Here is a 27,451-nt window from a genome sequence, read left to right on the forward strand (position 1 = left end):
GGCACTTTTCCTCTCCTTCTCAAGTTCCAGTTTAGCATCCTCTCAATCAGATGGAGAATTCTCCTGCCAAATGTGGTGTTGCCAGTCTTGGGGCAATGAGTTCTGTCCCTTGCCAGGGACTCATCATCTGGCGTCCTGAGCCACATCCTGGCCTTCAGCAATATTGATGGAGTTTCCCCACATCCTTCCTTCCCTGCCAAAGTTATGCCCTTTAAGTGGAAACAGAAAAAAACATTCCCCTGCCTCCAAGTCTCCATCCCCTTCGAAAGCCTTGTGCTTCACTAGAGAGCCATTTTGAATTTCTTCTGGCATGCCCAGACCCTCCTGGGTGAGTCAGCAGACGTGGGCAGCAGGCGTTGTGGGGAGGGGGTTGCAGAGGCTCCTCCATCACTGCTTGGCTGCCTGCCCCAGGAAGACAGCACATCACACAATTTGCCATATCAAGTCTGTGAACAGCTGCCTCCCTACCCTCCGTGGGGAGTCACCAAGCTCCACACATCTGCTCCTTCTGGGGGTGGTGAAAAGATTCCTCCCATCACAGGCACCTATGAATCCCCCTTGGGGTTTCGTGAGGTATAGAGTAGCATTCTCCTACAGAAAGCCCATAGCCAGCCTTTGTGAGAAGATATACCTTTCAGGGTTTAGTATCAGTGGCACCACCATCACTTCCCCTCCTTCCCCCAACCCCACGGCATGTTTTCCCCACCTCCCCTTCTTGACTTTGTCATTTCTGATAGCGAACACTGCCATTTATTGAACTTCAGCCATGGTAGACACTTAGCATGTGTTAGCTTACGTTTCCAACAACTCAAAGATAAGTTGTGGTTATGCCCTTTTAACAGACAAGAAAAAAAGCTCAGAGAGTTTTCTTACTCACCCAAGGTGGCCCAGCAGTGGGGACATAGCCAGTATGCTAGTCTGGAGTCACCTGACTTGAGTTCATGCTTTTGCCTCTCTCCCACAGCCTTTCTAGAGGGGAAAATAGAATCATAGGTTCTTTATCCTGAGTCTAGAACAGGGGTTTGCAAACTGTGGCCTATGGATCAAATCCGGCCACTTGTTTTCATAAATAAAGTTTTATGGGAACATAGCCACACGTATTCATTTGCACATTGTGTATGGCTGCATTTGCAATGTTGTTGGGAAATAACCTGTAAGTCCTGCAAAGCCTAAAATATTTACTATCTGACCCTTTACCAAAACAAACAACAACAACAAAACAAACAGAAAAAAGTTGCCAGCTACTAGTATCCAGCATAGGCTATGTAGAAAGACAGAGACTTTGAAGTTAAATCCCAGGTTCCCTACATCCTAGCTGTGTGACCTTGGGCAGTTGACTCAACAGCTCTGAATCTCATTTAACTTACCCATAAACTGGTCATAATTGTACCTTTTGGGTTTACACCCATGCCCACAAGGAGTGATATATGTTTGAGGGCTCCACATATGGCAGGCACTCAGTAAATGAGTCCCCACTGTTGCTCTCACGTTTCCCATCTATCATGGATGTGCAGCCTTATCTAATTTTCTCTTCCCTTCTGGAGCATTCTGGCAGTTCTGCCTAAGAACCCTTATTCTTCTCTGATAACTGGAGCACAGATGCTCCTCAGCCCTCCCCCTTGAAACACTGGGCACCAGGTGTTAAATGACACCCACCTCAGGCAGATGCATAGGGTATCCTGTGGTCTCATTCATTCCCTTGTTCACCCAGTGCTGACTGAGCCAGGCCATTATGCCAAAACCTGACAGGGGCTCAGACAGGGCCTTCAGGCCCTGCAGTTGCTCATAGCCCAGGGGCAGGTGGACAAATTAACAAGCCATGGCAATAACAGTAATCTTGGTGCCTCCAGATTTTGGTCCCCTTTGGAAAATTCCATTCAGACTCTGCAGAGTAAATACCTGTTCCCTGGAGTCTCTGAGTACTGCTCGTAAGAAGATACATTATAAAATCTGCTTAGCTTAGCACAGTTTCAGACCCTGCTCCCAGGCTCTCAGCCTGCTCAGCACTTTGGTGCAGTGTCCACCCCAAGACACAGTCGGCTCACCTAGCCCACCAGCTCCCTCCCAGGGTACACACTCAGCACCTCTACAGGATGGGGCTGGCTCCATGGGCTCCATGGGAGGGGAAGGGCAGACTGTCTTTCCTGACCTTGAAGGAGCTGTCCAGAGTTTAGATCCTCTCCAGACATGAGCAGCCCAGCATCCTCCCCCAGCCACCTGCAGGACTGGCTGTGGGGCTGAGGGGACCTCATGCTCTGTGCTGCTGCAGTGGATTATTTGGGCTGTTGATCACTGAAGACCTTCCCAGTTACTCCAGAGCAGGGCCGAGAAAGCAGGGTCTGGGAGGAAGGAGCAGGGGATGCCGGTGTTCAGAAGGGATGAGTGCAGCTCATTGGAGAATCCAGGACTTCATGGAGGAAGAGCTGTTTACCATGGGGCTTAAAGGGTAAGCAGGACTTAGACACAAGAGGGCTGAGGTCCGGAACCTAAAGGGATTCGTGCATGCATGGTCAGTGGTGAAATGAGTTACAAAGTATATCTTATAATCTTAGGTGAAAAAATATGGTTATAAAAATTATACTTTGATGATTTCTTCCTGCAAAACTTATATCTACAGTATTAATTAATGTCCTGGCAAGAGACAGATGGCATCTTCAGAGCTGACGTCCGATTTAAGGGGAAGTACTTTAGGCAGAGTCAATGCAACCAACCGGGGCTACTGCAGGTCCAGGGGTTAGCAATGATTGGCGTCAGGAGCATCAAGTGCTGTGGAGGACAAGGGGAGGGGCAGTGCTACTGGAGGTGGAAGGAGCAGCCGCTTCACACGGGCTCAAACCAAGCCAGGGAAGAGCCAGGGGAAGAAATACCCTGAACTCTTTCTCGCCTTCTCTCTGACTCCTCCTGGGGCCGCCCATTGACTCTCTTTCACAGAGCTCCCATAGGCTCCCTGACTCCCACTGGGCTCCCATTGGCCCTCTGACTCCTGCTGGGCTCTCACTGATCCTCTGATTGCTGCTGGACTCTCATTGGTCCTCTGACTCCCTCTGGACTCTCATTGGTCTGCTGACTCCTGCTGGGCTTCCATTGGCCCTCTGACACCCAATGGGTTCTCATTGGTCTCCTGACTCCTGCTGGGCTCCCATTGGCCAAGCCTAGCTAGAAGTCAGAGGACCAGGCCACTCATGTGCTGCCCTATCTGAAAGTTGTAATTCCATAAGCAAAGCAGGGCAGAGCAGGCTGGAGCATGTGGATAAAAGCAAATGAGAATAACCAACATTATGAGTTATTATACTAGTTGGATTACTGTACTGGGCATAGGGGTAGTTTTATCACTTCACTCCTTTCCTCACTTTCAATGAAGTTTAGAAATTATTTTGAAAAGCTTAAAGTCTTTGAGTCACTATGAAGGTTCTACAGCAAGCAGCTGCTTTTCAGGCTCTCAGCAGGCGATATTGTCATCTGAGAACTTGGTGGCAATGTAGTGGTTTAGTCCAAGCTGACACGTGTGGGTGGGGGTGAGCTTGTTCAATGTCAGTTTTGCCAGGAGAGGGGCTCTCTTGGGGTCTTAGCACACAGGACATTTGTTAGCCAGTACCCACAGGAAGGGATGGGAAAGGTGGGACTGGGTGGAGGAAGAAGCTGACACACAATTAAGTTGCAACAGAGACCTCAGCCAAGTTTGCCCATGGGGAGCTGTGGAGCTAGGATGGCCCTTCAGATAAGTCCCAAATGGAGACCAGAAGGCTGGGCCAGTCACTGGATGCAGGCAGCCCTGGGGAAGGTGTGTGACCTTGGATGAGGCTGCCTCCTTTATTCAAGGACAAATCCTGGCAGATGGGGAATGAGTTCCTCTGTCCATTGGAAGATTCTGGCAGTGCACCATAGTATCTCCATCAGAGGACCCTTAGGAACAAAGGAGTTTAAGCTAAAGGGCCACTCAGACTAGAGCGCACTAACAGGGTGTCTCAAATCTGGCTGTGCAACCAAGATCTCACAGCACTTTGTACAAACACAGATTGCTGGCCTCCCTCCTGTACCAGTGTCTGAATCTCTCTGTTGGGGCCCAGGAATCTGTATTTCTACAAAGCTCCTGGGTAGAGGCATATGCACAAGCAGGCTTGGAAGCTGCTGCCCTAAACTCTGAGCCCAAGGGTGGTTGATGTCGGGAGATTTCCAGGTCTGTTTAGTGCTACCAGGCAACTGCTCTGTGCCAAGCCCTGTGCTGGGTCCTGGCACCCTGGAGCTAGGAGCCAGGATCACCAAAGATGGTGCCACCCTGGGGGTCAGGAACGGGGCTAGGTACTGCCTGGGAGCAGCACCTGTCTTGGATTTTGGAAAGGGTCCTTTTTTTGGAAAGGGTCCTGAAAGGGCTGCAGCTGGTGGCTGTCTTGGGGGCTTACTGTTCTGTTGCTGCCATTAAATAAATGGCTTTGGGCAATATTGGTCTAGAGGCAAGAAACTGGGTTTGAGTCCCAGCTCCGTACCTAGACTGTTGTGTGATTTGGGACAAGTCTCTACCCAGTTTCCCCAGCTATCCAATGAGGGCTGGTGAGTTGGTGTGTGGCAGCCCGGTTCTGATGGTCTGAGCTCAGCCTCTCGCAGACACGAGGAGTGGGCCTGAGAGTAACAGCATTCACTCTGTCTGCTGGACAGAGGGCTCCCTTTGCAGACGTTGGGGCCAGGAGTGAAGGTGGAGTGCATCCTCAGTGTTCCTGTCTCCTCCTTTTGTTACCATTCTCTGATTGTGATGCCCCGCTTCCTGGATATGTCCAGTTCTACCCTGCTTCTCTTTCCCGTGTGTCCTGATCGCTTGCTTTTTGCCAGGCTTTATATCCAGCATGGACACACAGAGAGGCCCCAACACAGTCTCAACTCCCCAGGGCCTCCCAGTCTAGAGAGGGATGCTCAAGCAAGAAAGTCACTCATTGGGTCCTCTCCCTGCAGGAACCACCCAGGGGCCATGCCAGTGCCACCACCCAAGCCCTTACTCTCTTCTTCCTCTACTCTCCCTTCCTGGATGTTTGGAAGTCAGAGAGACATGAGTTTCAGTCTTGGCCCTCTGACTTACTACTTGTAAGGCTTTGGGCAAGTGACTTAATCTTTTGAGTCCCTCATTTGTGAAATGGAAAGAAGAATGGTATCTGCCTTGTAAGATTGTTGAGGATGAAATTCACTCCAGAGTCAATCCTGGTGTGTCACCTGTGGCCCCCTTCCTCCCTGAGGGCTTGGAGTAAGGGATGGGGGTGGGAGAGGAGGAGTGGAGGGAAGGGAAGGAGGAGAGGTGGGCTCTGGGAGCAGTTTGCACCTAGGCCTTTTGCTGTCTGTGCCAAGGGGAGTCCCAGCCCTTCAGTTCCTCACCGCATCCCACACCCCAGATCTGAAGCCCTAGAAGAAGGGAGCCAGTGGAAGCAAGCGGTGGGGTTTGCAAATGCTGGCGGCTTAGGATGTCAGAGCGGAACATGAGTTGAGGACAAATCACCCACTTTGGAATCCAGAACTGGAAAGAAAGCTGCTCATAAAAAGTGCAGTGATTTCCCAGGGCCTCAGGAAGGAGTCCTTTAAACTCCACCATGAAGTGCAAAGGTGGACGATTTGATCCCACTGCTCATCCGGCTTGCAGAGCGGCCTGAAGCTGTCCTATTTCTGCAGGGATGAGAACATGTACCACCTAGGCAGCTCCCCATGGGCAAGTTTGCAACTTCTCAGGTTTGAGAATTTGAGACCTTCCTTGGGGATCCAGTAGTCTCTTCTGCCCTTCCATCTGATGCCTGAATCCCTTCTACAGCAACCCACCTCTGCTTGCATACCAGTCATGGCGGGGAGCTCACTCCCACCTGGGGAAGGGCCCGTCCTTCCTTGGCTCACTCTCTTGTTAGAAAGTTCTGTCTCTGAGGGAGCTAAAATCTACTTCCTGGTGGCCTCTTCCACTGGTCTTGGCCGTTTCCCTGAGGCCCAGGTACCACGCCAGTCCCCTGGGTTTGGTGGCAGTTCCTCAGGGATGCACGAAGTGATATCTCACAGGCCTAGACTTTCCCATGTGGCCAGCTGCCATCCCCTCCACCATTCCTGGAGAGACAGGAGCAGGGATTGGGCTCAGAGAGCCAGCGAATGGTTTTGAAGTTGGCTTGCTTTGGTGCTTCAGGTGTGATTTCTTAATATCTGTCTCCAGTTTGGTGTCAGAGACTCACTTTGCATATTGCCGATTTCCTATAGAAGTTTCTATTCATCACCTTAACATCACGCCTCCCTGTTTTATTAATACCCAGCGTTTTTGTAAACATTGGTTTGGTCCCTCGAGTCTGGAACAATTAAAGCAATGGGCAGTTTGTCACAAGGAAAGCAATAAGGTCTGATGGCTAATTTCATTCCCCAACAGCTCAGTGTAGCCTGACTTCACCAACTGCTCCTAGAGTGGGTAAGGTCTTTGGAGAATGAGGCCAAAGGGAAGACTGGTGGTTGGGGATGCCCAACAGGAAATTTTTGTGCATTAACCAAGAAAGGTGCTTGGACCTGGTCCTTCTTCCTTAGGCAGCCCGTGCTAGGCATCTGGAGGGGCAGGAGGTGTCCCAGATGGACGGTATATGGAATCTCAGGACATTCTCTGTTTGGCCGAGAAGAGGGATCTGGAGCCCAGGACTGTGGAGTTCAGAGGAGAGGTCAGTGCTAGCTTAGGAACAAGGGAAGACTTCAAACAGCATGTTGGCATTTCAAGATGTGTGGGATCTCAAGGTGAAAGCTTATTGTGTCAGTTTCCTGTTCTGCTGCAACAAATCATCATAAATTTAGTGGCTTTAAACGGCACAAATTATTATCTTATAGTACTGAAGATTAGAAGTTCAAAATCAAGGTGTTCTTGATTTTGGCTGGTCCCTTCTGGAGGCTTTAGGGGAGAATGTTTCCTTGCCTTTCCCACCTTCTAGAGGCTGCCTGTGAGCCTTGGTTCCTGGCCACTTCCTCCACTTTCAAAGCCAGCAGCAGAGCTTCTTTGAATAAATTTCTTCCCTGACTCTGACTTTTCTGCCTCCCTCCTTCCCTTATAAAGACCCTTGGGATCACGTCGGGCCACATGGATAATCCCAGATGGTTGCTCCATCTCGACATCCTTAACTTTATCCCATCTGCAAAGTCCCCTTTGCCACATGAGGTAACATATTTTAGGGATTTGGACATGGACATCTTTGGGGGAAAGGCATGACTCTATCCATCACTGATGATTCTTTGGAATTTCTAAAACTGAGGATTTGATTTGATTTGAAAGCCGGAGCGGCCCCAGTTGCCTTCTTGAAGTTGGGCTGAGGGTGTGTTTCTTCCCTGCAGTATGCGGTTCTGGGAGACGTGCCTCCGAGGAGCAGTGGTGGGCTGGGGAGAGGAGCAGCCTGCAGCCTCCCTGCCCTCCCTCTGGAGGACTCTCATAATGCAGTGATAGTGCTGAGAGCTGGCATTGTGGGTTGGGTGTGGGGGCCTGTAGCTCTGCCAGGTGGGATCCCTGCTCCCAATTGCCATGTAGGCCAGCTGGACTCCCAGCAGGTAGGAGCTGCCATGAGGGCATGATATGAGTAGCTGGGCAGGTCTCAGGTCACAGGTGCCTGACACTCTCTGCTATGGTGAGGGAAGCAAGGAACTGTCCCCAGGGAACTCCAGCTGCCCTCAAGCCTCATATATCCCCACAGGGGTGCCCACAGATCACCACAGCTCTCCCCAGATTTCTTCCTTCATTGGGGCCCTCATAGAGTTCAGCTAGCTCTGCCCCTGGGACTCACCCCTGCATCTGCAGGCTGGGTCTTCAGCCTCAGCATGTAGCCCAACCCTTGGGAAGTTGCCTCATCCCTGCGAGACCAGCTCAATATTCTAGTGGGCTCAGAATATTACCCTCCTCCATCTAAGAGTGGGCGGCCATGGCTTAGCCTCAGCATGCACTCATCCATTCTCTCATTCACCATAGTTGTGAGCACCTCCTGTATGCCAGGCACTACACAGGATCCTGAGATCAAAACAAACCAAGTGCTTCCCTCCTGGAGCTGACATGTCCATAGGGAAGAAAATGTTATAGCCCCAGTACTCATGGTCACCTCTTTGCAAGTCAACTCAAAGTCAATGACCCGGACTACTGAGCCCTCCACTGAAGCTCCATGAGGCCAGCGCCCCTGTCCTGGGCACCCACATTTCCACAATGCACAGCTTATGGTCCTCCACTTGTTTCCCTGCTTTTGGTAATTCTGGAGATGTAAGAAATACCATATATCTTTGGGACAGACAAATGGTGCCATCAAGTAGAGGGAAACTGGGGTTCCATTCCAGAGGCCGTGACACATGGCATGAGCATCTAGATTGGACAGGAAGCCAGGCTTCTCCATGGGAACCTGCCCCAAGTGTATTAGTTTCCTGTGGCTGCTGAAACAAATCGCCACAAACTAGGTGGCTTAAAACAACAGAAATGTATTGTCTCACAGTTCTGGAGGCCAGAGGTCCTAAATGAAGGTGTTAGCAGGCTTGCCCTGAAGTCTCTAGGAGAGAATCTTTGCCTGCATCTCCCAGCTTCTGGTGGCTCCAGGTGCTCCTTGCCAGCAGCTGCATCACTCCACCCTCTGCCTCCGTCTTCATGTGAACTTCTCCCTCATGTCTCTGTGTCCCAAGTCTCCCTTTACCTTTCTCTTATAAGAATCCTTAACACTGGATTTATACAGGGTGATCTCATCCCAAGATCCTTCGGTTAATTACATCTGCAAAGACCCTTTTTCCAAATAAGGTCACATTCACAAGTTCTCAGGGTTAGAACTTAGACCTATCTTTTTTGGAGGTCACCTTTCAACCCACTGGCTCTGCACACTGTGAACATGCATGGGTCACACACACACATGCACACACACATACACACACACACCTGAATACAGCTGGATATATACCCACAGGCATTCCCCAAGTACAGCTATTCCCCTTGTGCAGCAGATCTAATACATATTCAGTTACATACTTGCCCTTTAAATTTTTTTTCACTTACATTCAAATCTGGTTACAGGTGATTAAGAGTGAACTTATTTGTAGAAATCTAAAAGTAGGTGGCTCCATTTTCAAAAGGAATGCTCTCTTCATGAATGCGCATCAGGTTTGGACAGGCAGAAATACACCACACGGATAAGTTTTTAAGCATATGCCTGAAATCTTTGAAAGACCTCATTATCTATCAAAACCACCTTCTCCGTCATTAGAAAGCTGTGGGTTTTTTGGCATTGGGCCAAAATCTAATTTCCTGAACCATCTTACCTGTTGGTGCTCCAGCACCATGGGGGTGCCCAGCGCCTTGTGTCCCCCCTGCTACATGATGGCTCTCCTGTGTTTGAAGTCAGCTTTGGTCTACGCCTCTCCAGGCTAATTTTTTAATTAGCTTAAATTAATGGCAGTTCCTGGGGAGCTCCAGCCCCAGTAAAAGTGGCCTGAATTATTCAAAGATTTGAGTGTTTCAAATGCCTGTTTATCCTAATTAGCATCTTAGCTACAACGGTGCCCTCTGCCTCTAAGGAGCCACATTTTAACATGTTCCATATTTTAATGGATTTTCCTTGAATGAACTGTTTAATCAAGTGAAGACACATTTCATGAATGAATAGAAGTAAATCTATAATTATACACTTTAGTCAGGTAAGAGGAGTGACATTTCGGCACAATTCGTGGCTATATATAGCGAGTGCATTTGAATGACAAAGTAGGTTACCTCAGCTTCCATAGGAGAGCTGAGAATTCGCTTTGCTCTCAGTTCATTTCGTAACCTAATGAGAATTTTCAGAGTTGTAAAGTGCATGTGGCGCAGCCCTGGTTCTTCCCGTCTTCACCTGGATCTGTGCCTTTCTGGATGGTTCCTCTGCTGGTGCAGTGGCCTCATTAGAGAAGTTGTCTGGGGAACTACTGGCCATAGAAGCCAAGTGCCTTGAGATCTCTGGAGCTCTCTGCAGCCCCCAGCCACTGGCTGTGAATTTCACTTGCCCTTGGGAGCCTTCTCGGTGTGGGACATGTGGTCTGAATGTGGTAGCAAGTTGCTGTAATAATCTGCTTCTCTCTTCTCCCTTTCTTGCTTTCTCTCTCATGTCCTCCTGCCTCCTTTCCTTCTCTCCATTTTCTCCTCTGTCATAGTCAGGGTCTGCTTGGGGTGCTAAGGACCAGGAGTAGAAGGGCCTGGGGATTAAAGATGAGATGTACCCACTAGAGGGGGCAGGTGAGAGCTGGGGAGCAATCTTGGTGCCCTGGGTCTGGAGGAGATGGGGACAGGGGGCTCAGGGGTTTTCAGGCAGGCTGGCAACAGAGCCGTGAGCTTGATGATTCTGTTGCTCTTACCCCTAATCAGTAGCCACTTTAGCTACACATTGGAAACTCCTGGAAAGCTGTAAAAATACAGATACCCGGGTCCTATCCCAGAGGTTCTGATTGGTTTAGGATGCAGCTAGGGCATTAGCAGTTTCTAAAACTCCCCAGGTGATCCCAACATGTAGTCCCAAAGTCTTTAGGTGACAGCAGCCCCAGCCAGCATCCTGACCACAACTTCCTGAAAGACCCTGAGCCAGGAACCCCCAGCTAAGTTGCTCCCCATTCCTCACCATGGAAACTGTGGGGGACCGTGGATGCATATTGGTTTAAGCTGCTAAGTTTTGGGGTAATTTGTTGCACAGCAGCAGATGGCTAATACAGATTATTAGTTATTCTGAATGTACCCCCAAGCCGATCACTTCTTGCCACCTCCTGTATCATATCATCTAGCCTCCAGAATCCCTCGCCTGGACCATTGCTGGAGCCCCTCCCTGCCCTTCTTCTTCCCCTCATGTCCCTGCCCCTCAGTGGTCTCACAGCAGCCTGAGCAACTCTTTCAAATCATAGTTCTAATAATGTCACTCCATCACTTAAAACCTCATCCTGGGCCGGGCGCGGTGGCTCACGCCTGTAATCCTAGCACTTTGGGAGGCCGAGGCGGGCGGATCATAAGGTCAGGAGATCGAGACCACAGTGAAACCCTGTCTCTACTAAAAATACAAAAAAATTAGCTGGGCGCGGTGGCGGGCGCCTGTAGTCCCAGCTACTCAGGAGGCTGAGGGAGGAGAATGGCGTGAACCCAGGAGGCGGAGCTTGCAGTGAGCTGAGATCCGGCCACTGCACTCCAGCCCGGGCGACAGAGCGAGACTCTGTCTCAAAAAAAAAAAAAAAAAAAACCTCATCCTGGGTTACCACTGTGCTTAGGGCCAAGACCTGGTCCTTTATGTGAACTCGAAGGCCTGCCCGGGCTGCCCTCACCTACCACTTTCTCAGTTCATTCCGACAGCCTCCCCCAAGCCCTGCTTTAGGTTCTACATTTAGCCCACTGGGACATTCTTTTAGTTTTTCCACCAACTCCCTCCCGTCACAGGACGTACACATGCTGCTCCTCGGCCTGGAGTCCTTCCCCCTGCCATACCTCCTGGTCTGGGGCTGACTCCTCTGCTACAGCCTCTCCCAGAAGCCTGCCCCTGAACTTGAGTGCCCTTGTCTCAGTGAACATTTACACATTCTCTGGGACAGTCAGCAGATGAATGCCTCTTGCCCTCACTAGACAGAGATCCAGGAGAGTGAACAGTTTTGGTCATCGTTAGAGGCCCGGTGCTATCTCAGATGGTTCCTGAAACGGAAGAGATGTCAATATCAGAAATGAATGAGTGGGTGGATAAGTGAGCGAATGAAGGAGTGGGACTGGTAGGGACAAACAGAGCCCATTGTGGAAAATCCAAAGTGGTGAGTGGCTGCTCGGGAAGGTGCTTACGCCCAGAAGCCAGGCAGTGACTGGGCATGAGAGAGAATTTCAGTCCCAGGAATGAAGCAAGAGCTCAGATTGAGAGCCTGAAGTCAGAGAAGGTCCCTTGCCAGGCTCACTGAGGGCTGCACCCCAAGGCTCCTGACCTCAGGCCCCTCACCTTGCATCCATGGAGGGCAGGAGTGTCCAGTGCCAAGCGGGGGGATCCATGGGAGCCAGGAGTTCACTGGCCCTACCTGTGGGTAGCAGGGAGTTGCAGGGGATGGGAGCCTGGCAGGGCGTGCAGATACAGTCCTGGGGCCCTAAAGCAGAGACAGTGTGGGTGGAGAGAACAGACTGGCCCACACAGTGATTTGGCCCATCATATCACTGCATGAGGCGGCAGGTCATGCAGTGATTTGATAAACGCAAGACTGGGTGATTCTAGAGAGAGGGCAGTGCCTGACGTCCTCTGGCAGCTGTTCTGTGTTTAATGGAGAGGTGTAGGTTTCAGAGCAGGGAGGAGACTTTGCAATGGAGTGGCACTGTGGCCTTCTCAGAAGTGGGGACCAGCCTCCCTAATGGGACAGTGTGGACCCACATTAGGCTTAAACGGGTTACATGAACTCAATTAAATGCTGAGTGAGAAGATTCTTCTTAGTCATTCGTTTACCTACACTCCTTTCCCGATTCCATTTGCTTTCCACCTTTTTCTCTCATCTCCTTTTCCTCCTCCAACCCCTCCCCTTCTCCCGCTATGTCTTGCAGGCATGGATAAAGACTGTGCACTCCCATGCCTAGTGTGCGGATGGAGGTTGTGTGCTCAGTCAGTTGCAAGAGCGAAGCCATTGTGATGGCTTTATTGGAGTGACAAGTCCCTGTCACTCTCTTCACCCACAGCCCCGTGAACCAGCTGGGAGGGAGGTTGTGGGCAGACGCACTCATCTCTGCTGTTCTGATGGTTGATCTGACCTGGCGGCATTTTCTCCCTGGTCAGCATGAGTGGGGCTGTCCCCACTGCTGGCTTTCCCTCAATGCCACGGATTTCTCCTGGCTCTTAGCTTTATGAAAAATGTGGGACTTCCTAGAACTTGAAGTCTGAGTTGAAGTATTAACAGACTTGTATTTGGCTATTTGATTCCCAAAGCTGCACAGGAGCCTGAGGAGTCATTGGTTTCACCCTTTGTGACCTTTACGCTCTCCAGCTGGTGCCCATGGTCTCCCTAAAAGGTTCTTGGTCCCTGTCCTAGTCACACCTCTCTCCTCTGAGTGTGAACCACTTTGTCGCTACCCTGATAAAGGAAGGCAGAACTGAGCCCAGGGCTCTATGTGTGGTCTGAGATGGATTGCAGAGGGATTGTCCCTTCCTTCATTCTAGATGTGATACCTTTTAAAATATAGTTCCTGGCCAGGTGCAGTGGCTCACGCCTATAATCCCAGCACTTTGGGAGGCCAGGACAGGTGGATCACTTGAGATCAGGAGTTTGAGACCATCCTGGCCAACATGGCAAAACCCCGTCTCTACTAATAATACAAAAATTAGCTGGTCGTGGTGGCAGGTACCTGTAATCTCAGCTACTCGGGAGGCTGGGGCAGGAGAATGGCTTGAACCTGAGAGGCGGAGGTTGCAGTGAGCCCAGATCGTGCCGCTACATTCCAGCCTGGGTGAAAGAGTGACACTTTGTCTCAAAAAAAAAAAAAAAAAAAAAAGCAGGGGGTGGTGGGGTTCCTAGTCTTAATCACCCTTTGTCAATTGCCTTGCTCAGTTAATACATTCTGATCTCCTAACCAAGGGGAAAATATCCAAGCCATTACAATTTTTTTTCACACAATTATCAATCATTTACTTAAAACTTATCCTGCTTCCTTTAGAAGATATTTCTCTAAACATAGAATTACCTGGAGAGCGGTGCTGGACCCCACCCCGTAGTATCTGATTCAGTAGTTCTGGGCAGGGCTGGAGAGTTTGCATTTTTAGCAAGTTCTCAGATGGTGCTGGTGTTACTGGTGCAGGGGCCACTGTTTGAGAACCACTGCTTCAGGGACATGCTTTCTGGCACGAACTCACAGTTCTTGTAGCGGGGGTGAGGAGGAGGTGTCGAGTTAACAAGTATTGCCTCCAAGCCTCTTATCACAGATTATTTATTCCAGGGGCTCTGACCCATCCGTTCCTCTCCATGCCAAATGTCTTCAGCTCCTTGTGGATTTGTTCCTTGGCCAGGTCCTGGATCCGCTGTACCAGAAGCGGGAAGAGTTTTCCTCTTTGGGTAACCTGAGAGGCCCTGGCCTGTAGGGAGCCCAGTCCTTCCTCACCTCCCTTCCAGCAGCCCTGGGTGCCTGCTCACAGCTCTCCTCACTGCCTGTCAGTCTGTGTCTCCTGCCCTCCTGGGGCTCCCTTCCAGGTGAGGGGCAGCCTTCTAACTTCCCCTGCCCATCATTACCCATCTCTCCCCATCCCTCTCAGGATGCCCAAAGCTTTCAGCAAATCAGACTCCTGGTGGCTGCCTCACTTGGCCCAATATGCAGATTAGGCCCCAGGGGCACCCCTGCCATACTTTGTGTGTGTGTGTGTGTGTGTGTGTGTGTGTGTGAGTGAGAGAGTATGTTGTGTGTGTGTGTGTGACTCTATTTTATTAGAAATTAAGAGTTATTCCTTTCCGAGAAGAATATACTTCTATTTTTATACAGGAGATTAACAGAAAAAAGGAAATCATTTTGCAGAAATGAAATTAATGGCAAGACATTGGCTCCAGTTTTAGTTTGTTTCTTTTTGTTTTTGTTTTTTTGTTTTTTGAGACAGAGTCTTGCTCTGTTGCCCAGGCTGGAGTGCAATGGCGTGATCTTGACTCACTGTGACCTCTGCCTCCCGGGTTCAAGTGATTCTCCTGCCTCAGCCTCCCAAGTAGCTGGGATTACAGGCACATGCCACTACTGCCTGGCCAATTTTTATATTTTTAGTGGAGATGGGGTTTCGCCATGTTGGCCAGGCTGATTTTGAACTCTTGACCTCAGGTGATCCAACCGCCTTGGCCTCCCAAAGTGCTGGGATTACAGGCGTGAGCTACCGCGCCTGGCCTGGCTCTGTTTTAAACAAGAGATAACTGCAGTTACAGAAGGAAACCCAGGTATTTACAAATTTTCTTAGTAAATCTTCCATCAGTGCACTAAAGGGTCTTTCTACCCACTTAAGGAGCATGTAAATTTTTTTCGCTTGTGAGGAAGATCTATTACATTATTTCTTTTCTATGTTTTTGTTACTTTAAAACGTCATTTATAATATTACTGATTGCCTCCATTTGCTTTCCCCAGAAAGTCCGTTAGGATAAATACTTGAGGTGAGCACAGACTCCTTGGTGCTGAGATTATGGGCGGTGAGTGGCTGACCTCACTGATCATCCGTTCTGGCCTGTTCTGGTTCACTGGGCCTCTGAAACTGTCCACATCTGGTAGAATCCAGAAGAGCCAGCCAGGACTGGGAATCACACTTCAGTTTCCTCATCTGTGAAATGAGGGGAGGGATGAGATGACGTCTAGGGTGTGTTTTGTCCGTTTGTTTTGAGGTCTGACCACCTATAAAACGTTTTATTCTGCCATGTTTATATAATAGCTTCCATGCACACATTAGTACACACATGTGGATACCCAAGCCGCTGCTGCCCTGATGCTTTGCCATTTGCCTGGGAATGATCACTGCAACTTCTAAGTGGTGTGTAGAACTTTAGAGTTTACAAAGCCATTCCACATCTTCGGTGTTTTTGGTGGGCCTTGAGTCAACCCCGTGAGCTACTTGCTGTATCGCCCGCATCTTAGAGGTGTAAAAACTGAGACTTGAGAGCTTGGGTGGTTTCTCAGAATGTGGGTGCCATGCAAGTGGAGAGCCAAGGCTTGACTGTGTGTTTCCAGGAGCTCACGCATTGAGCTCCTCCCAGGAGGGCCACGTGTGCATGTTTTCCCTGTTTAATAATGACTGTTGTTCCACAACACCCTCGTGATACTCAGAACTCATCATGGGACCCCCTTGTATCCAAAAGGATTTGAGACAACAGAAATAAACTCTAATGGAAAAGTTAACTTTTCTCCCGCATTGACTAGTCACCAATCTTCCATCAAGTTGAGGTAAAAACGAAGGATGGACAAGGATCACCCTGACTGGGACAGCGTCTTTCTTTTTACAAAACATTGATCACAAGGCATTTCAAGCATTCAGAGTAAGATAAACACCCATGGACTTGCTAGCCAGAATGATTACATGTTCACATTGGCTCCATTTGCTGCATGTTTCTCTCAAAGAAATAAAAGATGGCAGCTCCCGTCACAGTCTCTTTTGTCTCCCTTCCTTGGTGGTGACCATCCTGTGACATTTAGGGCCAGATTATCCAAAATGCTCTGATGGATACATTACAAGGATCCACCAAGTGTTGAAATAAGAAGTTCTTTTTTATTGTGGTACAATATACATAACAGAAAATTTATCATTTTAACCGTTTATAAGGATACAGTTCAGTAGCAGTAAGTATATTCACATGTTGGTGCAACTATCACTACTGCATCTGCAGAACTTTTTTCTTTTTATCATTCCACACTGAAACTCTGTGCCCATTAAACCATCACTCCTCATCCCCTCCTCCCCTCAGCTGCTGGTAACCACCATTCTACTTTCTGTCTCTATAAATGTGACTACTCTGAGTATCTCGTATGAATAGGTCATACAATATTTGTCCTTTTGTGTCTGCCTTATTTCACATAGCATGATGTCTTCAGGGTTCATCCATGTTGTAGCATGTGTCAGAATTTTATTCCTTTTGAAGGCTGAATAATATTTCACTGTCTGTATATACCGCAGCTCGTTTATCCATTCATCGAGCAGTGAATGTTTGGGTCGCTTCTACCTTTTAGCTACAGTGAACACTTGCCCTTATGAACATGGATGTAAATTGTCTGTCAAGTCCCTGCTTTCAATTTTTTGGGTATGTGCCCAGAAGTGAAATAGCTGGATCATGTGGTAATTCTATATTTACTTTTTTGAGGGGCTGTCATACTGTTTTCCACAGCAACGGCAGCATTTTACATTTTCACCAGCAATACACAAGGGTTCTAGTTTCTCCACATCTTCACCAACACTTGTGGTTTTGCTTTTTGGTAATAGCCATGCTAATGGGTGTGAACAAGAAATGCTTAAAGCATCTCCTAAAGAGGAAGAAACTGAGGCCCAGAGAAGGGGAGGATCACACGAGAGGTTGAGGTCACAAGCAAGTCAGTGATACAGCAGGACCTGGAAGCTGGATCCCCTAACCCCAACCTAGTTCTTGCTACCAAAACACAAAGTCAGTTTCCATCACTCTATGTCAGAGGGTGCACAGCCACGGCCACAGGCCAGATACAGACTTTAAGTTTATGTAGTTCGATCCTTACTTTGTTTTTTTTTTTTTGTTTGTTTGTTTTTTTTTTAATTCAAAATGTATCCACATTTAAAAATAAGGGGATTTTATATTTTAAAAGTCTGAATTTCTGATTTTCCCCAAAAAAATCAGATCTGGTAACCCTTGACCCACCTTCTAACTCAGCAACCAACTGTTGCTGTCTTCTGTTTTGTTTTGCTCTGTTGAGACAAGGTCTTGTTCTGTCACCCAGGCTGGAGTACAGTGGCATGATCATGGATCACTGCAGTCTTGAACTCCTGGGCTCAAGCAATCCCACCATCTTGCCATCCCAAAGCGCTGGGATTATAGGTGTGAGCCCATGCCCAGCCCTATCATTCTGTAACGTCCTTCCATACAGGCTAGTTCACACACTGGCTGGTCCTGGTAACCCTGGAGTTTGCAGCTCTTTGCTTTTCACATCCATAGATATTCCTCATTCTATGTGTCAGTAGACACATAGTTATGTTTAACATCACAGGCAAGTTCCATACTTCTTTCCTCTTTCCTCTACTCTGTATTATCTTTGAATATCTTAGCTATTTCCTCACCATAAAGTGAAATAATGTTGCAAATAAATAATGCAACATATTAACAAAGACGTAATTGAATAGCCTGATTTGGAGACAGTGTGATGTGGTGGAGAAACACCAGCAAAGGTGCTAATCTTGACTCTTGCAGGAACTCCCTGGGCAATCTTAGAAAGTCCCTTCCCTCTCTGGCCTCCTTGTATCCATGTGTCAGTTGCAGGGTGGGACTGGGGAATCCTCAAGTTTTCATGGGCCGGTCTAGTTAATAATGTAAAACAAAACCACTTACTTTGCATTGTCGGTGGAGTAGAGAAACTCACTTTGCCCAATTGACTTCCCCAGGATGACCCCTCTGAACTGACCCTTCCTGTGGTCCCCAGCACACCCACCCTCTGCTTTCTCTTTGCTGACAGGTGCGGAACGACCTGACTGGCGTTCTGTATGGCGAAGACATTGAGATTTCAGACACCGAGAGCTTCTCCAATGATCCCTGTACCAGTGTCAAAAAGCTGAAGGTAGGTGTGGCTAGCCACAGGGTGAATGGCAGACTGATCTCAGTGCCCTGGGTGCCCAAATTACCTGACTATGAAAGAGCCTCAAGTATGGTCTGGGTCTCAAGTTCATTTCCACCTTGGCATCCCAGACAGGAGAAGCTCCCAGGAATTAGCTTCCCTTGGCTTTTCCTTCCTTGCTGTCCAACACTGGCCAGAGGTGCTGGCTGCAGGTGCACAGCCACTGAGCACTTTCCTGATGGTTTTATATCTCTCGACACAGTCTCAGGGGCAAGCGGGGCACACATGATTATCATGTCTGTTTTGAAGAGTCATAGAGAGAGGAACTGTCTTGCAGAAAGCCCACAGCAAAGAAGTCTTGTTGTCGCAACTGAAAGCCCAGGCTCCTGACCCCTATCCGGTGACACTCACTTTAGAAACAGGGTCAACTAGAAGTTTCCCCAGTTGTAAGTCAGTCTCGAACTTTCATTTGTCCATTCATTCTACAAACTCTCTCATACAGTTTTTATAAACCAGACCCTCTCCTGGGCTCACAGACATCATCGGCCTTGACCTTGTCCTCATATTGCTCCCAGCGTGGTGAAGAAGACAGAAAGACCTCTCAGGGGAAACAGGAACAAAGGGGCCTGGGAACAAAGGGAGGAAGTGACTCATCCCACCTGGGGAGAGGGCTCAGACAAGGCTCCATAAAGAGACAACATTTGGTGTTGGAGGAAGAGGGGAATCCCCTCCTACAGGAGCCCGGCATGGTAGGAGGGAAGATCAGAGGGTAGGGTAGGCATGCTCATCATGGCTTAGGATCAGCAGGGATTCCACAGAGGCAGAAGTACCTGGAGTGGGGTAGAAGGGAGGCTGAAACGGAAGTCAGTTCCCAGGAGCCTTGAATGCCAAGCTTAGAAGTTTGATCTTTTATCCTGGGGACTTCCTGGAGGTTTGTAAGCAGATGCCAGTGTCACCAGAGCTATCAGATTCCTCTTCCCCTCTCCTCCATTCCTTCAGGCACTCCCTTGAAGTCATTGGCATGGAGACCCCGGATGCCAACTGCAGATACGTCCCTTCTGTCTTGTGTGGGTCCCAGGTTACATCAGTCAGAGCAGGTAGCAGCTTACAGCAGTTGCCTTATAAATCCTGCAGTTCACAGATGGGGAGCCCAAAGCCCAGAGAAGGGGAGCAAGGAAAGCAACGTATCAGTTGTCTACCACCTCCTCCAGAGCAGACGCAGAGCCTGCGGGTCACATTTCAGCCTCGGGAGCCTCTGCAGATGAGGACACAGTAGTCAGGGAAGGGCCTGCTTGACAGCCCAGGTGGCTGGAGCCAGGTCTCCCCCCTGCAGTGTCACAGGCTATGTGGGGCCTGGAGGATTCAGGGGTGGGGTGGCTGCTCTGCAGGAAGCATCTGGGGCAGGGTTGGGAGAGGAGGGGAGGGCCTGCAGCTGCGCTGACGTTCTCATGCCACACGCAGGGGCATCTCCCCATGCCGGGCACTTGAAATAGCTCCCTGAGCTCCAGAGGCCCAGCATCTACGGACTTTAATGTTTAAAGAACCTTTGTGTGCAGAGCAGAGATACTAGCTGAAAGTCAGCAAGAAACTGGGGATGGAACTGGGCTCTCTGCCCATCAGCCAACCAACTCCAACAGAAGTAGCACCGACATTAACCATAATGAAAATAACAGCTGAAATAGCCACCTTTCCAGTGCATTGACCACAGGCCAGGCCCTGTGCAGAGCCCTTCACTTTATTTGCTCATTTCATCCTCCCCAAAGCCCTCAGATGGAGGGAATTGTTGTATTCCTGTTTCACAGATGTGGACTCGAGACTCAAAGAGGTTAGCAACTACCCCAAGACACCCAACTGAAAAATGGTGGGTTGGGATTCAAACCCATGTCTGGGCAATGTCATGGCCCAGCTTTCTCCACTGCCCTGCATGTACTTCTGAGAAAGGATTCTGGCATCGCATAAGCCGGGAAAGCAGCACCAATGACACAGTCCTCATCTGTTGGCAAAGGCTCCCCTCACCCAGACACCTGCACAGCTCCTTCTTGTGCCTCTTGCAGTCTTTGTCTAGTCACCCCCTTCTCCCAGAAGCTTTCCCTGAACACTTTATTTAAAAATTGAAATCCCTGTTCCTCCAACTCCCATTTGCCCCTTTCTGCTAATTTTCTCCTCCATTTCACTGATCGATACCTATTTTCATTTCCTGGGACTGCTGCAACAAAGTACCACAAACTAGGTGGTTTATAACAACAGAATGTGCTCTCTCAAAGGCTTAGGACTCTTCCATGCCTTTCTCTTGGCTGCTGTAGTCACTGGTAATCCTTGGCAGTTTGTGGCTCACCACTGCATCACACCAATCTCTACCACACATGGCATGTCCTCTCTTCTCTTTATATTGTCTTTTTAGAACACTGGTCATGTTAGATAAGAGCCTCCCCATTCCAGTATGACCTTGTCCTAACTAGTTACATCTGCAATGACCGTGCTCTCAAATCAGGTCGTATTCTGAGGTACTAGGGGTTATGACTTCAATATATTTTTTGGGGAGACACCATTCAACCTCTAACAGTATCTGGCCTTCTATTCATTTTACCTGGTATTTTATCATCTGTCTCCTCCCATTAGAATGTAAGCTCCAGGAAGCAGAAATTTCTGTCTGTCTTGGTCACTCTTCTGTTTCCCATCACCTAAACCCCAACCTAATTTGCTCAACTGTTTGTTGAGTGTGTGTGAATGAAATACCAAGTCTGGACAAAATGCACCAGAGAATACAAGGACATAATACTCAGGAATGACGGGAAGGTAGTTACTTTTGGAAACCTCAGCGGAAAAGCAAGTTTCTGAGTTCTTGTGGGATAAGATGGAGAACGAGGTACAGAGGACAGGCAAGAAAACCAGATATCGAATAGTAGAACTGGAATCTGCATTGGAGGTAGTAGAGAGCAGAATTAAAGCTAAGAAAAATAAGAAATCAATAAGGTGGAGGACAAACTTGAGATACTTTCCCAAAATTCAGAGGAAATCACCAAAGAGATCAATCCAGTGAGATAAAGGATAACAGTTGTGGATACTGGAGAAGGGAGTTTTCCTAAGGGAAATCCAGGACAAGAACAGAACCAAAATCCAAAACAGTAGAAATGGTAGCAATGAGCACACCTAACATCCAGATTTTGGTTCCTAACACCATTCTCCAGTAAAAGGAACCAGGGCTCCTTAGACAAATGGCTGGTTCTGTGGGGCAGGAAATAGACAAGATGATTCTAGGGTATTCTGTAATACCAGAAGGTAAGGAGTAATACACATACTGGTGGGGCTGTATCAAGGGAGTACAGTTGCTGATTGACAGAGCTCCCAGTGGCCAAAGCTGGAACAATTTGAACACAAAAATTATAGTATTTTAATATAACCCAAAGTATAAAGTAAATCTCCACCAGTTTACTCTTATGTAAATGATTGACTAATAAATGGGAGAGCATAGGCAAATCTCCTACACAGAAGAATTCAAAATAACTTACATAGATACCTCACACTCCAAAGAGGTAGGTCATAACTGCACACTTCTTTTTTTTTTTTTTTTTTGTTGAGACGGAGTCTCGCTCTGTCGCCCAGGCTGGAGTGCAGTGGCCGGATCTCAGCTCACTGCAAGCTCCGCCTCCTGGGTTTACGCCATTCTCCTGCCTCAGCCTCCCGAGTAGCTGGGACTACAGGCGCCCGCCACCTCGCCCGGCTAGTTTTTTGTATTTTAGTAGAGACGGGGTTTCACTGTGTTAGCCAGGATGGTCTCGATCTCCTGACCTCGTGATCCGCCCGTCTCGGCCTCCCAAAGTGCTGGGATTACAGGCTTGAGCCACCGTGCCCGGCCCTACACACTTCTTAAAGTTACTTTGTTCCAAAGGGTACAGTAGGAAAAGAGGGGGGATAAAAAAGAATAACTTGACAGTCGAGAAACCTGACAAACGTTCCCGGAGCCAGGCAATCAAGGTCAATGTCAGCAGTGATAAGTCACATTGAAAGCTCCCTTGACATAATGTGATGGAAATAACTTTACCTCTGTGGTCTTCTTCCCCAGATCCCATAACCCCAGTCTAACTATGAGAAAAACATCAGACAAATTACAGTTGAAGGTCATCCTACAAAATACCTGACCAATACTCCCCCAAACTGTCTAGTTCATCAAAAATAGAGAAAGCCTGAGCCAAAAGGAGCTGAAGGAGGCATGACAACTAAATACAATGTGGTATATTCTAGATGGGATCCAGGAAGAGAAAAAGGATGTTTGAGAAAAAGACTAAGGAAATCTGATTATTAAAGAATGGGCTTTAGCTAATAATAACATCAATATTTATTCATTGTGACAAATGCACAAAATACTAATATAAAACATTAATAATAGGGAAAACTGGAAGAGGGGTTGTATGGGAACTCTGTATACAGTCTCCACAATTTTTCTGTTTTCAAATAAGAAGGGTTTTTTTGTTTGTTTTTTTTGTTTGTTTGTTTGTTTGTTTTAATAGGAAACAAAGTTAAGTGGGCTCAAGACAGACCTGGAACTATAGACTGGGCCATACAAAATTTCCATTATTCTACAGTTTTTGAACTACAAAATCAACAATTTTGTATGGAAATGTACAGACTATATGAGCAAACTGGCCAGCTTCTGCAGAACTGGTGAAAAGAGAGTCATACTTAGACAGGTTTTGCCAAAATTTTGACATACTTCGTGGAGAAAATCTTACAAATATCTAGGCCAGGAAAAAAACAAACTTCCCATAGAGATGCAAAAACCAGGCCACTCTCCGACTCCTCTGAAGCATTAAATCCCAGAGACAGTGGAGCAACTGGGAGACATTCTCCACTGTATGGGGCTCACACGATGTTCCAGCCAGGTCCCCTTCTTGAAGCTAATCCTGAAGTCCGATGTCAACCAGCCAAGAGCGAGGGCATACTTTACGGCTGAGGTCGTGATAGAAATGGCTGAGCAGGGATCCTGGGAACCCATGGAAGGAAAGCGAAGTCTAAATAATTGTTATAAAAGTGTATGCAGATGCAAAAATTACATATAATTTTATACATAATGCAAAAATAGATATGGCAATAGGCATAATTGAGATATAAAAATCCAAATTACCTTCACAGGTCTAAGAAGAGATGAATTTTTTAAAAAAAAGGGTGCTTAACTCCTGGCGTTAACTAGGAGAGGGACTCAAAAGAGACCATTTTGCTCATGAGTTTCATAATTAGAGAGATGTAAGCTAAAGAATGCTTTGAATAACTCAGTGGTAAATATACCATAATGCAAACAGAACCTGAAGCTGCAGAAACACAAAAATAAAGCAAAGGAAATCTCATCCATGTTTCGAAATAGAAAGCAAACATGAAAACCAGAAAGCACAAAACAGATCATTACAGACCACATACACTGATTCTGACCGGAAGTTCAAATAGGCCAAACTCATTATCAAAAGGAAAAGGCTTTCAGATTGTGTTTCGAAACACGAAGTCTAGCTATTGACTTCAGATAAACAAAGTGATACTGAAAGGGTAAAGGTAAAAGGTTGAGCAGAGGTCTACCAAGCAAATCAAACTACAGCAAGAATCCCAGTATTCATATCAGACCAAAGCGTGTTCAAGGTACAGGTGTCAAACAGGACTCAGGAGAGTCCTTTTCTGTAGAGAAGGCTTCAATCCACCTTGAGAATAACACACTCATAGTCTATTATTGCTTTAAATTACATCTCACTGAAATAAAGAAAGAAAAGCCTGTTAAAAATAGAGAGGGAAATTGACAGAAACACAATACCGTTGGGAGGCATAACATCTCTCTCCCATTCTTGGACAGTTCACCCAGGCGAAAAAAGGCAAGAGCACAGAGGAACTGAATAATGAAATTAATAAGGCTGATTTAGCAGATGTGTATCGAAATTTGTATCAAGAAAGTCAGGAAATAAAACCATTTCTGTGTGATGAAGTCACAAGGCCCTTTAAGCTCATTCCAAGCCTGTTCTGAACAGGGGGTGGCTAAAGTTTAGCTGTTTCCAGGCGGGGCTGGGAAGCCGCTCTGCACAGACCAAGTCCTGGGCACTCCTGGGGAGAGATCCAGGTGTCGGATTTCCCTTTCTGGACATTTCAGTTGCTTCATGCACCTTCCCCGAAGTGGCCTTCTGCGCTGTATTCGTATTTCCATTTTTCGGAAGAATTGGTGGTGCATTATTTCAACCATGGGGCATCCACAGACCCTTATGTCTGGAACTGACATGAGAGGGGCAATTGCCCCAGTTCAGTCCAGGTCCTCTGGAGACCAAATATATTTGTAGAAAGAACAGGAACTTTTAAAGAAAATCTTTTATTGTGAAATGAAACAGCAATTTAAAAGCCACAGAAATCAAGTGAATGTCTAAATGAATCATAAGGCAAACAGCACACAGGTCAGAGAACTTTATCAGATACCCCAAAAGTCCCTTCCATCCACAGCCCCCTGCCTCCACCATCAGGAACTGTATGCCCTACTTGTACAGAAATCACCAACATTCTTTTTTTCCTTTTTTGTCAGAACTCAGAAAGTATAGGGAAGCTGTTCTAGTTGTGACCCTTTGTTTTTTTATTGTAGTAAAATATATGTGACATAAAATTTACCATTTTAACCATTTTTAAGTGTTCATTTCAGTGACATTAAGTACATTCACAGTGTTGTACAACCATCCTATTATCTGCTTCCAGAACTTTTTCATCATCCCAGACAGAAACTCAGAACAGGGGCTTTTTGGGTGTGTGTCTCACTCTGTCACCCAGGCTGGAGTGCGGTGGCGTGATCTTGGCTCACTGCAACCTCCACCTCCCGGGTTCAAGTGATTCTCCTGCCTCAGCCTCCTGAGTAGCTGGGATTACAGGCGCCCTCCACCACGCCTGGCTACTTTTTGTATTTTTAGTAGCGATGGTGTTTTACCGTGTTGGCCAGGCTGGTCTCAAACTCCTGACCTTTGGTAATCCGTCCGCCTTGACCTCCCAAAGTGCTGGATTACAGGCATGAGCCACCGCACCAAGCGTAGCAGGGGCTTTTGAATCAAGTGGACCTGGGGTTGGACTCCGTCCCCTCCTTGATGCCTTCCTCTGTAGAGAGGGCACTGGGCCATCCCAATTGTGTGATGCGCCATATGCAGACTGTTGGGCTCTCTCAGGGACTGAAAAATCAGTAGTTGATATTATGTTCGAAACTTGAGAGACGCTGGAATAGAGAAAAGACTAAATAATAAAACACTAAATAATAAAATTAGGGAATTTCAGGGAAAGAAGCCATGGAATTCCCTATGTTTTAATGAATAACTTAAAATAATAACAAAGGACTTTCTAAAATCCAAACTTCGATACAGTAAGCAAAGTTGAGAGATTGTAAGCAACTCATTTAGGGTCTCTGGGACCACAGAGCTTCCCTATTGCAGGTGAATTTACCAGAGGAGACAGGAGCCTTGCTTGCCTGCGTCAGTGCTGTGCCAGTAGGCACCTCTTTCCAAAGGGCTCCTCTTCTCTCTTGCCATCTTATCACAGTCTCTTCTTCTGACCTCATCCAACGCTTCTGCTTCAGCATCAAAGGAGGACACTTTTAAGCACTCCCTTTGTGCTCACAGATTCATGAATTCATTTCATCCCCACAATAACTTTATAATAGCAGTCAGCAAACTACAGCTCATGGGCCAAATCTGGCTCACTCTCTGTGTTTGTAAATAAAGTTTTATAGGAATACATCCATTTACCACAATGTCTTTGGCTGCTTTTGTGCTACAGCGGCAGAATTGAGTAATTGCAACAGAAACTATATGGCCTATGAGACCTAAAATATTTACTATCTGGACCTTTATAGAAAGTGTTTGCCACCACCTGCTCTGAAGATAGGTACTATTATTATCCCCATTTTATAGGTAGAGAAACTGAAGCTCTGGGAAGTTTAATAACTAGCCTGAGGCCATGAAGCTGATTAAGTGACTGAGCTGAGATTCTGGCTCAGCAGTCTAGCTACAGACTGGCTCTGAACCTCCACGGCATGCCTCCCAAGCTTCGTGTCCACCCACACTCCTCAGTCAGCAGAAAGATTCCTGCATAGCCTCTCAACATTCCAAGGTTACTCATGCCCACCATTTTTAAATGACCTGTCTCCCCGCATTTCTTCTTAGTAATAAAACAGGAATGAAGTGGCTTTGCAACTTACTTGCCTTAAGTGGAGGAGTGGTTAAAAAAAAAAACGCGCTAGGGAATGACAGAAAGACACAGATAAGCAGAAAGCTCTCATCTTTATTTTTTATATTAATGCAATATTTGGGCCCAGTGCAACATCATGAAGACCCTCTAAATTGAGCCAGGCTTTCTACTCTTAAAAAAGGAAAAGAAAATGTGTCTCTGCCATTTAGAGCCATGTTTGGCTTTCTTTTTTAAGTGACTCACAAAAATAGCCCAATTCTCCAACAATACTAGTGGGGATCCTTAAGCCTCACATTAAGGGGACAGCTTTGAACAGAAAAGCTGCTTGACTAGTCAGCAACAACTGAGTGTCCTAGAACCCCAGCAGAGAGGGAGGGAGACAGGCCTCTCCAGAGAGGGCGGTATCTGCATTTCCTGTTGCTGCTGTGACAAATCTGGACAGCTTCAAGCAACACAAATTTATCTTACTGTCTGGAAGCCAGATGTCCTACATGAATCTTGACAGGCCAACATCACGGTGTCAGTAGGGCCAAGTTCCTTCGGGAAACTCTAGTTCCAGTATCTAGAGGCCACCTGCATCCCTCGGCTGGCGGCCCCTTTCCTCTATCTTCAAAGGGAGCCATAGTCAGTGGAGCCTTTCCCACACTGTATCACTGTCTCTGCCTCGGCCATGTTTAAGGACCCTGTGAATACATGAATACATTTAAGGACCCTGTGAATACATTATCGCCTGGATAATCCAAGAAAATCTCCCTATTTTAAGATCAGCTGATAAACAACCTTAATTCCATTTGCAATGTGCATTTTCCCTTTACCATGTGACATAACATACTCACAGGTTCTGGCGATTAGGATGTGGCCTTTTTTGGGGGGCTGGGGGAGTGGGGACAGGGTCTCACTCTGTCACCCAGGCTGGAGTGTAGTGGTGTGATCACAGCTCACTGCAGCCTCAACTTCCTGGGCTCAAGCAATCTTCCCACCTCAGCCTCCCACGTAACTGGGACTACAGGCACGTACCACCACACTCAGCCAATTTATATATATATATATTTAAATATATAT

The 27,451-nt window shown here is 47.4% G+C and overlaps 1 protein-coding gene across 1 annotated transcript in view; it reads left to right on the forward strand.

Annotated features, from left to right (window-relative positions):
- The window catches only part of GABBR2 (gamma-aminobutyric acid type B receptor subunit 2), a 426,191-nt gene that overhangs the window by 196,772 nt on the left and 201,968 nt on the right, over positions 1-27,451 (forward strand). The window contains exon 4 of the mRNA XM_017887601.1: positions 18,107-18,208. Coding sequence (XP_017743090.1) covers positions 18,107-18,208 — 102 coding nt within the window. The remainder of the gene's footprint in view (positions 1-18,106; positions 18,209-27,451) is intronic.

Source organism: Rhinopithecus bieti, unplaced genomic scaffold, assembly GCF_001698545.2.
Source record: "Rhinopithecus bieti isolate Rb0 unplaced genomic scaffold, ASM169854v2 scaffold_16773, whole genome shotgun sequence".
Classification (NCBI taxonomy): domain Eukaryota; kingdom Metazoa; phylum Chordata; class Mammalia; order Primates; family Cercopithecidae; genus Rhinopithecus; species Rhinopithecus bieti.